General features: G+C 35.3%; 1 protein-coding gene across 2 annotated transcripts in view; it reads left to right on the top strand.

Annotated features, from left to right (window-relative positions):
* The window catches only part of LOC106137100 (uncharacterized), a 70,220-nt gene that overhangs the window by 54,010 nt on the left and 2,839 nt on the right, over positions 1-13,371 (top strand). For both annotated transcript variants that reach the window (XM_013337862.2, XM_060950692.1), the window contains exon 2: positions 3,140-4,116. In XM_013337862.2, the coding sequence (XP_013193316.2) occupies positions 3,147-4,116 (970 nt within the window). In that variant the 5' untranslated portion in view covers positions 3,140-3,146. The remainder of the gene's footprint in view (positions 1-3,139; positions 4,117-13,371) is intronic.

A 13,371-nucleotide genomic window follows, 5' to 3' on the forward strand; every position in this document is an offset into this window, starting at 1 on the left:
CTGCTATATGTTTTTATACAATTTAGATGATTACCTACGTTTTATGTTTGAAAGGAAAACTTCGATCATCAGAAATATGATCGAGGGTCATGATTAAGATAAGATTTTACGGCGTGACAAAATAGTTTTTGTTAATTGTTTTTTTTAACCGTAATGTTTTAACGGCTGTTAAATAGCAAAAAATACAAACAAATAATGACGTCTACTATTCCCTGCGCTATATTACTGTGAAGTTTCATCTAAATCTCCTTAGTAGATTCGGCATTAAAAACTTTCCCGGAGGGGTAAGCGGAGACCACATCTTTCACCTGCCAAGTTCCCCGCAAACTTCTTTAGCTTCATCCACATTCATAATTCTCTTCATGCAAGCTCATCGGTTTCGGGTAGGTACTCATGACCAGACCTTTTGCTAGGACGTCTCCGATTTAACCAAGATATGTTGGTTTAGGCTATCCCACTCAAACAGTAAAAAAATAAACATACATTAACCCATACTCACAAGTTTTCACATTTATAATAATACTAGCTGACCCGGCAAACGTTATTTTGCCATATAAATATTTTTTAAGTAATTTCTAGTTAAAATAAAATGTTAAGGGTGGACAACTCTTATCACTAAGGGGTATAAAAATAGATGTTGTTCGATTCTCAGACCTACTCAATATGCCCACAAAATTTCATGAGAATCGGTCAAGCCGTTTTGGAGGAGTACGGGAACGAAACGAACATTGTGACACGAGAATTTTATAATATAAGTATATGTAGTACGATTCCCTTCCAGAGATTAAAATAATGTTCTTTGAACTTAACAATGAGCTGTTACCGTTGCACAGAGCAAAGGACAATTCCGACATGTTAAACTTAATTGTAGGTAACGGGGCAGACACGGAAACGCTAGTATTTATCTATGAATCGTTTCTCACAATGTCCCAACTGTAAGCGTTCTCTGTCATAGTGTTAGAGTGACAGTATAGTTGTAGAGCGCGTTCAGTTTACACAGAAAAAATAATAACATAAAATATAATAGTCTTTTTGTTGCACCACAATAAATTACCGAAAATTTACAATTATGTTTTAAATAAAATATATAAAACGTTAATGTATAGGTTCAAATAAATAATAGCCGAGCTACCCTCCAAAGTTCATGACAATTGATATTGGATACATATTGATAATACAAATAAATTATTTACTAAAGTATAGATAATTCAAATTGAAACTAAAATTAATATAAACTAATATTAATTATTTAATATTAAAAAAAAACTATTCTAAATTACAAATTACAAATATTATAATTTAAATTTTGTTCCCTAGGGTATCATGTCAATCAGGTTTATCAGAAGTTCGGTTTTCGATCATATTGTTTATTAGCACTAATTACTGATGAAAAGGTCAACAAAGACTGACTTTATTGTGTCAGACACATGCATAATACCTACAGAATAAAATTAAATAAATAAGGTTTGTATACATTTATAGATGTTAGATACCTATAAAATATTTTTTTTCAGAAGACTTGAATCTAAACAAAACATAAAAATAATAGTAAAATTACTTTTTTACTATTGTTTAATACGCATAAATAAATTCTACTATAAATAAAAAAAGTAAATTCTGCTTTTCAAATTTCGTGATGCATCTTAAAATTGGAAATAAAAATAATAAATTACTTTTAAAATATTAAACACGAACACTTTTATTTTTAAAATATTAAACTTACTATTAATAATAAAACTATTATCTTTATTGAATGCTCTAACGAAGATTCTCACTCTATAGTAAGAGTCACAGCCGCTGTGTTCGCACAATTAGTGTATCTCATAAAAGTGTTTATAATTACTGGACCTTGTGCTCGAGATTTATCATATTGACATAACACTGCATGTATACCATTAAGTTTGGCCGCTTATGTAAGAGACATACATACATTATGATCACGTTGCTTATATAATTGTTTCACTTTATCTACATCTATCATTAGGCGGCTAAAAAAATCTGACAGCAACTCTTTGCCCCTCTTGGACGACAAAAACAACAAACAAACTTAAAAAAAAAAGAAAAAGGTCAGGTCAAGAGTACCCGAAACTGCCGAGCTTGCATGAAGAGAGTTATGAATGTGGATGAAAGCAAAAGAAGTATGCAAAGATCGTGGTAAATGGAAAGATTTTATGTATGTATGTAAGATCACAGCTTAAAAATATTCATGCTATGTTACAGTTTACATCGTAGATCTATTGAAAAGAAAACATTATTAAACTCCCTAAACAATCACTGCTATGAAATCTCTAACTATAACGAATTAAATTTAGCTAATCTGATGCGCAAATTAGTTTTGTCACCGCCCCGCTCGCTTCGCTCGGAAATGCACTAAATATTATGTAAAACGTCTCACGCACGCTTCCATTGTTTTAGAAACATCTGGTTTGCGGTTGGTATAAGTGAGAAGTGAATAGCGAGCGTAGTGTAGCGAGAGCAAAGTCTGGTGTTGAAACGCCACCAAAGCGACTATCTTCCGTTAGATTAGGTGTAATGCCTCGGGAACTGTCGGTATCAATCTGTAGAAAAGCGTGTTCTATGGATGTGTGTATCTGCTGAAACTTGGAAATGTGCAGTTAGCTTATACTTTACATTTAAATGGGATAAAGTGGTGAAAAATAATATAATCAAGAATAATCAAACCAATTTAAATGTTAAAAAAGACAGTCTGCTACTATAAAATAAAAATGATAGACATACATATTTTTATTCTCAATTGCGATTTTTGTTTTACAGATTCACAAACAATGTCATTACATTTTTATGTTGCATCTCTCCGATTTCGTTGTGATGACGATGACGTTATATGTATGACCAATTTTATCCTAGAATATATCGTCTTCCTCAAATCGCTCACTGTTTGTAACTTAAAGCAGTAATTAGGTAAATTAACCACCAGTTAGTAGGAAGTTCATAGTTTTTATCAAGAATGTCTCACGGTTGCAACCAAAACCTTTGTTTTTTTAGCTTTACGTCTAACTTTCGCTTATTCTTTTGAATTACTTTAAAATACATTGATTCCAACTTTACTTATTCCTTTTTAAATGACAACTCACTAAAGGGAAAACATGTTTTCAACCTTGTTTTATTATTGTTACAGATCAAAAATGACCGTCAAAAAGGCCACGCGGTGCGGAGGAGGTCTAGCAGCCATCGTCGCCAGGCAGAAACTGCACAGTATCAATCAACAGCTAGACATAACAACTATCACCAAACCATCTTCTCTTCAGAACTACAACATCATCGTCAGATTCAATGAAAAAGATCAACTGCAACTTCTCACTAAAGAAAACTCTAGTGACGACGAAAAACAAAAACTCATTAAAGACTACACAGAATTAAAAACAAGTAAATACGAAAACATATCCATTGACGACATCACCAAATGTGCAAACATTGAGAACTACCCAAATTGCGACAGCACTCTAGTCTTTTATGTAACCAAAAACCACAACAAAGAAGCAATAGCGCTCAAATTCGAAAACGAACAAGACTTCAAAAGAATATACTTCACGTACAAGTATTTTAAAATGCGAAATCGATTGACGAAAAACACGAATAATTACTCGAGCAGTGATAACCTGTTTTCAAAAAAGAAAACCTATGATTTATTTAAAACTAGAAAGAATAGTATCGATGATTACAATCTTCTCGATAAAGGTAGAGAATTCGATTTAATGCAGACGACGGACAATGATGGTGTCACGCACATATCAGTACAACATAAAGGATTGAATTCACGTTTCGATCAACCGATGAGCCTTATTGGAGTCAGAAGTGATGTAGTTGATGTTGGTGAAATAGACAGCATTATTTACACAGATGCAGACATACCTACAAAACCTGAGAGGAAAAGACTGTTCCATAAGAAAGCTAAGGCTCCTCCACCCCCCATAATTACACCAAAGGAACAGCCTAAGGTATTAAAAGGAGAATTTGTTAGAGTTAACGTTGATAGAACTCCAGACGTAATTCCTAGAGAAACTAAAGTGAATAAGGTTCCAGATATTCTTATGTTTAGAGACAATAAACCAAAAAAGAATACGAAAAGCAATCTATGGTCGGTGAGCAACAAAGGTGAGTTATCAAAGGTGTTATTATTGATATCGTTGCGTAATTTAGTAGAATCGAACGTAATACGGAAAGGCTAGGCAACGATTACTCGTGTCGTAAGACTTGGATCACGGTAAATTATTTTATTATGAACATCTTCTTACATTTATAATTGCAGCCTTTGTTAACTATCGGTTAGGTTAATTGAAGGTTTGCGTTTACAAAATATTTGCTGATGTTGTAAAATTCTTGGAACAAGTAAAGGTATTAAAATGTTGGCTTAACTTATATGACCTAGCACTCCATCGATTCTCTTGCTATGAAGGAACGTATCGTGAGGAAACCTGTACAAGCAGGCAACTGGATTTGTATCCATGATCCTTTTCGAGTAAGTTGTCCCCGCAATGGTTGCAGAAGTCAGACAAGAGTTGCTTCGTTTAAGCCTGACTCATCTAATCGAGGTTTATGGTCAAAAAGTGCATCTGAACTTTCCAGAAAGGTAAAAATGCAACCTTGACTAGCGCCAGGAGGAAAAGGAGGACAATGTACAACATCACACATAAAATCACGTCTATATGCCTTGCGGGGTAGACAGTCAACAGTCTTGAAGAGACTGATAGGCCACGCTCAGCTATTTGGCTTAATGATGTAATTGAGATTCAAATAGTGACAGGTTGCTAGCCCGTCGCCTAAAAGAAGAATCCCAAGTTTATAAGCCTATCCCTTAGTCGCCTTTTACGACATCCTTGGGAAAGCGATCGAGTGGTCCTATTCTTTTTTATTGGTGCCGGGAACCACACGACACTGTACAAACTATATCTAACGTGCCCAGGACCCTAGCAGCGTCCAAGACCCGGCTGATCTTTGTATGTTTGTTTGGTCATTGTTTCTCGTTGACACAGTTAATGCATTATGGAGTGACTCACGAGTGAATGACCGGCATTATGCAAGCGATGGTTTAACCTTGACTCCATTGTGTTATCGTTTTTTTCTAGCTATATTGTCGTTTTGAAGTTTTACATACCTACCTACACGTTACGTATAGTTGCGGAGTAGATAGAGCCAACAATCTTGCAAAAGCTTAAAGGCTACGTTCAACCGGATTTATAAAACATATGAATATATATTATGAAGAACACAATATGTTGTTTTTTCGTTATCAGAATAAATTTGCACCAGATGAATGAGCCTTACTTAGTCGCCTTTTACAAAATCTATCGAAAAGAGAATGGTCCTTTTAAATAATGCAAAGAATTTACGTTAGATACATAAAACGTGAATTTTACTCTCTCAAAATTTCTAAACTTCTTCAGCAAGTTAGTTAGCAAACCCCAATCCTGATTAGTGTTTTTGCAATATACATATATATGGTCACGTCTATATCCCTTGCGGGGTAGACAGAGGCAACAGTCTTGAAAAGACTGATAGGCCACATTGAGCTATTTGGCTTAATGATAGAATTGAGATACAAATAGTCATATATATGTATATAGAATCCCAAGTTTGTAAGCCTATCCCTTAGTCGCCTTTTACGACATCCATGGGAAAGAGATGGAGTGGTCCTATTCTTTTTTTGTATTGGTGGTGGAAACCACACGGCACCAATAATATTTTTTAAAACCAGTAATAAATTTATTTTAGTAGAGAACTACTAAATCATCAATATAATTTCTCAGGATAATCCCGAACAAACGTCTAGTTTAAAAAATATATCGACACCTCATCTAAAGTTAGTGTAACTAATTAGGCGCTTCAAGACGGTACTTTACGTCACACAGTTGCAACTATGTCCTAACACAGACAGACAGACAGTATCTGAATAGATTAGTTCTATTATGTGCTAATAGTCCCGATTGCGAAGATGAGCAACAGAATTTTACAGAAACCTAATTGAGCGTGTTTGATCTTCTGAATGTTATTTGCATGATTTTAAAAAGTTACTATAACTGTATTAAGAAATTTCTATGAAACAGGTATATAGTAAAACGCGCACGTAACTTAACTTTAACAGCTGAACGTGGCCTATCAGTCTTTTCAAGACTGTTGGCTCTGTCTACCCCGCAAGGGATATAGACGTGACTATATGTATGTATGTAACTTAACTTTATTTTCTATTGGACGTTTCGAATCATGTTACAATGATCCGTGGTCACTGAGCGACTGGAAATCAGTGTTTAATACTGTTGTTTTTACAAATAGTATAATGCACCATGAAAGTTTAAAGAGTAAGAGTGGAGAACTACACAGAAGTAGTTTGTTTCTCATTTTTCTTTCTTTATTCTTAAATGATAACAGAAAACATAATATGACAAAAGTAATTATACTTACACACTATGTATTAGATAGGTACATGTATGTACATACGTAATATTACGCCATTATTTTGTCAATATAGAATGAACCATGGGTATCATGGAATCATCAGCATGGGAAGCTTTCATTACATGCATGGTCTTCGGGAAAAAGCCAGTATGAATAGACACAACAATGATTAGAGTCACATCACAAAATAAAAAATATGGCCAAATGCGAGATGGACTCGCGCACGAAGGGTTTCGTACCACAATTTGGTGAATATTTCAAGCGTTAGCTGTTGCCGTTATCAAAAATAAACAAAAATAATCTGTTTTCTATAAGAGAGTGTGGAGGGAAAGATCGGCGTGGGAAGGCCTAGACGAACGTATCTTGATCAAATTAAGGACGTCCTTTCAAAGGGCCAGATCAAGAGTACCCGAAACTGCCGAGCTTGCATGAAGAGAGTTATGAATGTGGATTAAACGAAAGAAGTATGCAGAGATTGTGGCAAGTGGAAAGATGTAGTCTCTGCCTACCCCTCCGAGAAAAAGGCGTGATTTTATATGTATGTATCCATGCGAGTTAAAATTTTTATATTATTCTAGTATTTCTTGTAGTAGCGGTGACAGAAGAACACCATTTCAACTGTCTAGCTACCACGGTTCATGACAGCCTGATGACAGACATGCAGCGAAATCTCAATAAAATTGTCTTGTTTCACCCTTTGTGTACGGAACCCTAAAAATAACAGAAAAAATCAAAGTTACATCATCAACAAATGATCACGACTAAGAACTACTGAGATTATTGAAAACTAGTGAATAGTGCCTCGAAACAATTATATTTCTTGTTGCATAAAGGGACTGCTCATAGTAAAAATCTATTGAAAAGATTTATTTCCAATTCATCTGAAAATAACACGCAATTTGCTATTGTGCTTTGCGTTTACAAAATAATGGGCTAGCAATATCTGAATCTCAATTACATCATTAAGGCATGCAGTTGAACGTGGTCTTTTAATCTGTGACTTGGCTCTATCCACCTCGTAAGGCAAAAAGATGTGATGTGAAAGTGATGGAGTGTCTAATTAACAGAGAAATCACAGAAGCCCACGGGATTTAATAATAAAAAAAATATTATTATACCCGCGTTAAAACCATGATGATGAATACTAAACATTACCCCTAAGTCTATTTGATGAAAAATTGTATAATTACTGAATTGTATGATAATTCCTATGGCAGCGAAGCCCCGAGCAAAATCTAGTTAGTTTATAACTAAAAGCGATTCTCAAAATGTATGTAAATCTGTCTGTCACGCGTTAACGTCACAATGTGTGAAGAGTGTGAAAATGAAGCAATATTTACATAGACTCCACTTAGCGATGCAGAAGGCCAGAGTTAGAAGCTTGCGTGACCATAGTGTCACTAACCATAGAGTGCTCATCATCAATATCAATCAATGAACGAGAAATTATCTTTGGTGTACATATTTTCAAATTCACTCCGGGCTCAGTATATGACAAAAAAAAACTGTCCATCTCTTTGCCTGTAAGCTCATCTCAGGAACAACTGACGGATTTTAATAAATGATGAGAATTTATCTTTATACATCGGACTAGACGTCAGTTGGTAATGAAACTGATGTACATAACTCCAGAAAAAGTCATTGGTAACATTGTAGGATTTTAACCTGTCCATAAAGCTTTTTAATTCACCTTAACACTTACCTTAACAGAAGAAGTACAATATTAATTCTTATTACTTATTTTTTTGTTATAGAACTTATTCATATGCGCGCTCTCGCGCATAGACAAACTTACTCTGATTCGGCTATTGCGAGATAAAACTGTGAAACCTCGTTTGTTTTGCTAATTAAACGTTTGGTTTTTATGAAGTAGTCGATTAGTCAAGCTGTTGTTATTAAATTGTTATTTTAATTGGAAGCTGCGATGTGAAAGAAGATATATTAACAAGAACAGAAAGAGGAATGCTAAAATTGGTTTAGTTAAGTAGAGCGAATGAATGAAAGATGGTTTTCTTAGAAAATGTACAAAGAGGGTTTGAATGATTACAAAAGGTCGGGTCACTAACCCCCAGGGGTGTCCTTAAGGGAGCTTTGGGTCCGGAACGAAATCGACGAGCTTCCATGGGGAGAGTCACGATTGTGTTGTAAATACGGTACGGAGGGCTTGTGTGGTGCAATGGTAGTATGCTTGTCTGTGACGCCGGAGGTCCCAGATTCGAACCCGGCCAGGGCATGATGAGAAATAAATGTGGCGACATCTATACGCCACATGTCACAAAAATAAAAAATAAATTCACGCGACGCTATCAGTCAAAACAGCGGAAAACCTTAATCGAGCAAGCAAAGATTTCACGGATTGGAGCATATATACAACCTCCGACACAACATCGTTGGAGTCGCAGTTTCCCAGGCATAACATTTAGCCTGGCGGATCTTCCCTTTGGTGGCGGTCGAGCCGAATCATCGTTATCGCCACAACGAACTTCTTCTGATCTCGTAACACAAGTTTGGAACTTACTTCGAGGCTAATTTGTCCCGTATATATTTATTAATAGAAGAGTAAGGTATAATGGTCTAGCAAGCGTGATGTCGCTACCTCTGAATCTTAATCTTGTGATTATTGGCTCTGTCTAATTTGTTAGGACCCTATGTATGCATGTAACGGACAAACTGATTTAAGTTTACGACATCGCTGGACATGAAGTCGATGGTCGTCAAGTCATCAGGATAAAAAAGGGAAAACGGTATGCTTCGATAGCTCTTAACTGATTTCTCTCTATCTTTCCGCCATGTCAATATCATCTCGAAACAACAAGGAGGAAGTTAATATTTATTTCCTCTTAAAAGATGTTTGCACTTTTTAGTTAAACAAATACTTTCGATGTTTCTCAGATTGGCGACCACGGCTTGTAAAATTAAGAAAGTTGAAAGAGATGAGTTATTGCTTATCGTGTTACTGAAGGCGCTAAAAAAAAATTATACTTTTAAGCTCGCATTATTATCTACCCTAAAGAAGATCAATCAAAAATTCTTTCGAAATGGTAAATTTGTTTATTATATTCCTGGAATTATTTCCGGAACAAAACATTCTCACTACAAAAATCTGCCGTGTTCCAAAATTTCCGTCACTTTAGAATAGAATCACTTTCTTGTTGATATAACAAACTTCAGATCCTTCCTTTAGGCGATGGGCAAGCAACCTGTCAATATTTAAATCTCAATTCCATCGGTAAGCTGAACGTGGCATTTCAGTGTCTTCAAGATTGTTGGCTCTGTCTACTCCGCAAGGGATATAGACGTGACTATGTAAATATATGTGTGTTTAGATATTTATAATACTCTTCTGTTCTACTATGGCGATGGGCTAGCAAACTGTCACTATTTGTATCTAAATTCCATCTTTAAGCCATACAGCTGAACGTGGCTTTCCAGACTGTGAGACTGTTGGCTCTGTCTAACCTGCAAGGGACAAAGACGTGACATACATATAAGTATGTGATCTCTTCTGTTACTGAGTAACTGAGTGACAAACAGCAGCTTTTCGGATTTTTTTTGGACATCTATAATACTTTGTAAACTCAATTTTCTTACAAGTAGGTCTTTTCTTACTTTCGTAATCGCTAACCGCAGCTCATGTGTGTCAGTTAACCTAAACTTTAATGCATTTCTGTTTAGCGTAGGGCTGTGTTACAATTTGCAATGAAGTATAATATATATTTTGTAGGGAGAGTGTGGAGGGAAAGGACGGAGTGGAAAGACCTAGATGAACGTAACGTCCTGGTAAAGGGTCAGGTCAAAAGTACCCGAAACCGCCGATCTTGCATGAAGAGAGTTATGAATGTGTATGAAGCGAAGGAAGTATGCAGAATTCGTGGCAAGTGGAAAGATGTAGTCTCTGCCTACCCCTCCGGGAAAGAGGCGTGATTTTATGTATGTATGTATAATATTATATATATATATTTGCCGCCTGGTTTCCGGCATCAATAGAAAAAAGGAATAGGACAAGGACATCGTAAAAGGCGACTTAGGGATAGGGTTATAAACTTGAGATTCCTCTTGTAGGCGATGGGCTAGCAATCTGTCACTATTTAAATCTCAGTTTCATCATTAAGCCATACAGCTGAATGTGGCAGGCAAATGCTGCAGTACAATTTGTTACCGCTTCTTCTTCACTGACGCTTTGGAAGCGGCAGTAAACTTTAAGTAATTTATTTGACGTCAACCTATGTTGTGAAACCAAAAGATATGACAATTATTAGGTGATTGAAGTGCCCCATAAAAATAAGTGAAAAGTTTGGAATTTGAATTTCCTTGGCGTCAGCCCTGAACATATAAGTAAGGTACTTTATGCGAACCCCGACCACACGTTCAGTCGTAAAACGTATTGCTTTCAGAATTGCAACGTTTGATATATGTATATACCTTTACTGCGCAGTCAACTACGCATACTATTTTAGGTTTGTTTACTTGTAATTACTGTGTGCCGTGTGGTTCCCGGCACTAATAGAAATTAGAAAAGAACCACTCTAGTTCTTTGCTCTGAATATCGTAAAAGGCGACTAAGGGATATGCGTATAAACTTGGTATTCTTCTTTTGTCATATTTTTTTCACTATCTATTTTTCCTTTGCGTACCACACAAACAGCTGAGCGCGGCCTTTCTGTCTTCAAGACTGTTGACTTTGTCTACCCCGCAAGGGATATAGACGTGATCATATGTATGAAGTCAACTGGTTTCACATACTATACCGTGTGACTAAATATAATATTTATAATCCACATTGAAAACCTAATGACATGGAATGCGTAGTGTCAGGTGTAATACGGAAGCGACTGTAAGCGAGTGGCGCGGGAATCGCACCCTGGCCTTCACGGTTGGATTATGTGGCTGATATTGATAGGCCTTTGGCTAATATGGTAACGGCTGCTTCACACGTGTGTATAAATAAAGCAGAGTATTATAATTTCTATAGATAACGTCACTCCAATCCAATATATTATTTACAAGCTGAATTACAATATGACATACATATAAACTTGTGATTCTTCTTTTTGGCAATCATTTGTAGCGAAGAATATACCTAGTACACACCAGGTACTTGTTTTCGTATGTATGAAGTATCAATAAGTAAATGAGAGTATTATAATTTCTATAGATAACGTCACCGCAATCCAATATATTATTAACAAGCTTAATTACAATATGGCATATAAACTTGTGATTCTTCTTTAAAGCAATCATTTGTAGCGAAGAATATACCTAGTACACACCAGGTGCTTGTTTTCGTATGTATGAAGTATCATTGGACTATTTTTAGGCTCTCTGTCTCTCTCACCTTTGCGTGTTCCCGGTTGCACATTTATAGCAGTGTTTCGGGCCTGAGGTCCGCCATTTTAGAACTAGAGATTAGGTTAGCAATCTGTCACTATCTCCCAATCTTTATTTCGTCATTAATCCAACCGGGTAAACATGACTATTTTTCTTGTAACTATAAGCTCTGTTGCCACCACGTTTGAGATAAAGATGTGATACGTATGGTTATAGCTTAACTACCACCCTTTTTAATTCAATTTCACTTTAAAATAACATTAAAGTTAAGAATAACTTATTCCCTATGCTTACTTCGTGTAGTAATATGTTAAATACTAACACGAGATCACTTCAAAGATGTGAACTCTTGAGGAGTCCCTTCCTGTTTTCAACGACATTTGAACAGTTAGCTCCTAAACTAACATCCTGGACTGTTGACAGACAATAAGTCTCGTTTTGTGATGGCTTCCTAGATCGTCTAACGGTTTTCTTAATGTGTACTTCAAATAAATTTGTTTGTTTTTGCTGAAGGTACTGTTATTTGGGAATATGCCGGGTGTATTTCTGAATTATTGTTAATAATGATTAGCTTCCATGCTTATACACTGAAGTACTACTACAAATAAGATATTAACGCCTGTTTTCTGTCAATATAATTTTAATCAGTCTTTAATATCGTAGGTACAATAATAATTCATTATTTTATCTCAATCGACAAAAATTATATCAACGTCTGCTGGTACATTAAGTACAATAACAATCTTTGTATGTTTTTTTTTAGTTGATAAAGTTTGGCGTTATCGCTCACTTTTGTTCCCAGCTTTATTTACTTACAAATATTATGTCATCCTTTCTTCTCCAATTGAAAATGTCTGTAATATCAATTTTTCTATTCTTTCATATTCCTTTTGGCAAATCTTTTCTGTTGTTTTACAATCATCATTATTTCTTTTCTCAGACCCTTCCTTCCCTTCATATGATTTCTAGATTAAGGATTTCAGAAGTAATATTATTATTATCATCATAGTAAAGTATTTGTTTTGTTATATAGTTTGAACATGAATGCGAGTAACATAACATAAAGCACCCTTATCTGCTTCAAACAAATAATTGACTAGGTATATAATATAGATAAGCTAAAAAAGGTTAAATTAAGTATAGGTACATCAAAGGTCACAGTTATGTAACCGCGTCTAGTCTTTTAATTAATATGGAATGGTATCAGAAAGAAACCAAGGTCAATTTCGAAAAGAACCTTTGACCGGTGTCTTCATTAAATTTTTATTTGGACGAATATGAATATTAATAAGATTCGTTCGCGTTTTAATGCGAAAATATTTAGTTACCACGTCTTAAATGTTAGCAATTTTAGGAAAACAACCCAGTTTTTAAAGTTTACGTATCTTTTATATGTAAATTTTAAAAATCTGAGTTTTTTATACATGTTGAATTAACAAATGTGCCTTTATTTCTTCCAATACAACTTCCTCAAATGTCTTAATCGTTAAACTCGTGTTGTCATCCTTGCAGTATCGACTGGGTCACCAGATTCTTGTTAGCATGCAAGGAGTCGCGGAAGTATGCAAATTGCATACGTGATTACATGAGTAATCTCTGATGTAACGATTCGTTTAGAACTTGACAAAT

The sequence above is a fragment of the Amyelois transitella genome, chromosome 22, assembly GCF_032362555.1.
Source record: "Amyelois transitella isolate CPQ chromosome 22, ilAmyTran1.1, whole genome shotgun sequence".
In the NCBI taxonomy this organism is placed as follows: Eukaryota; Metazoa; Arthropoda; class Insecta; order Lepidoptera; family Pyralidae; genus Amyelois; species Amyelois transitella.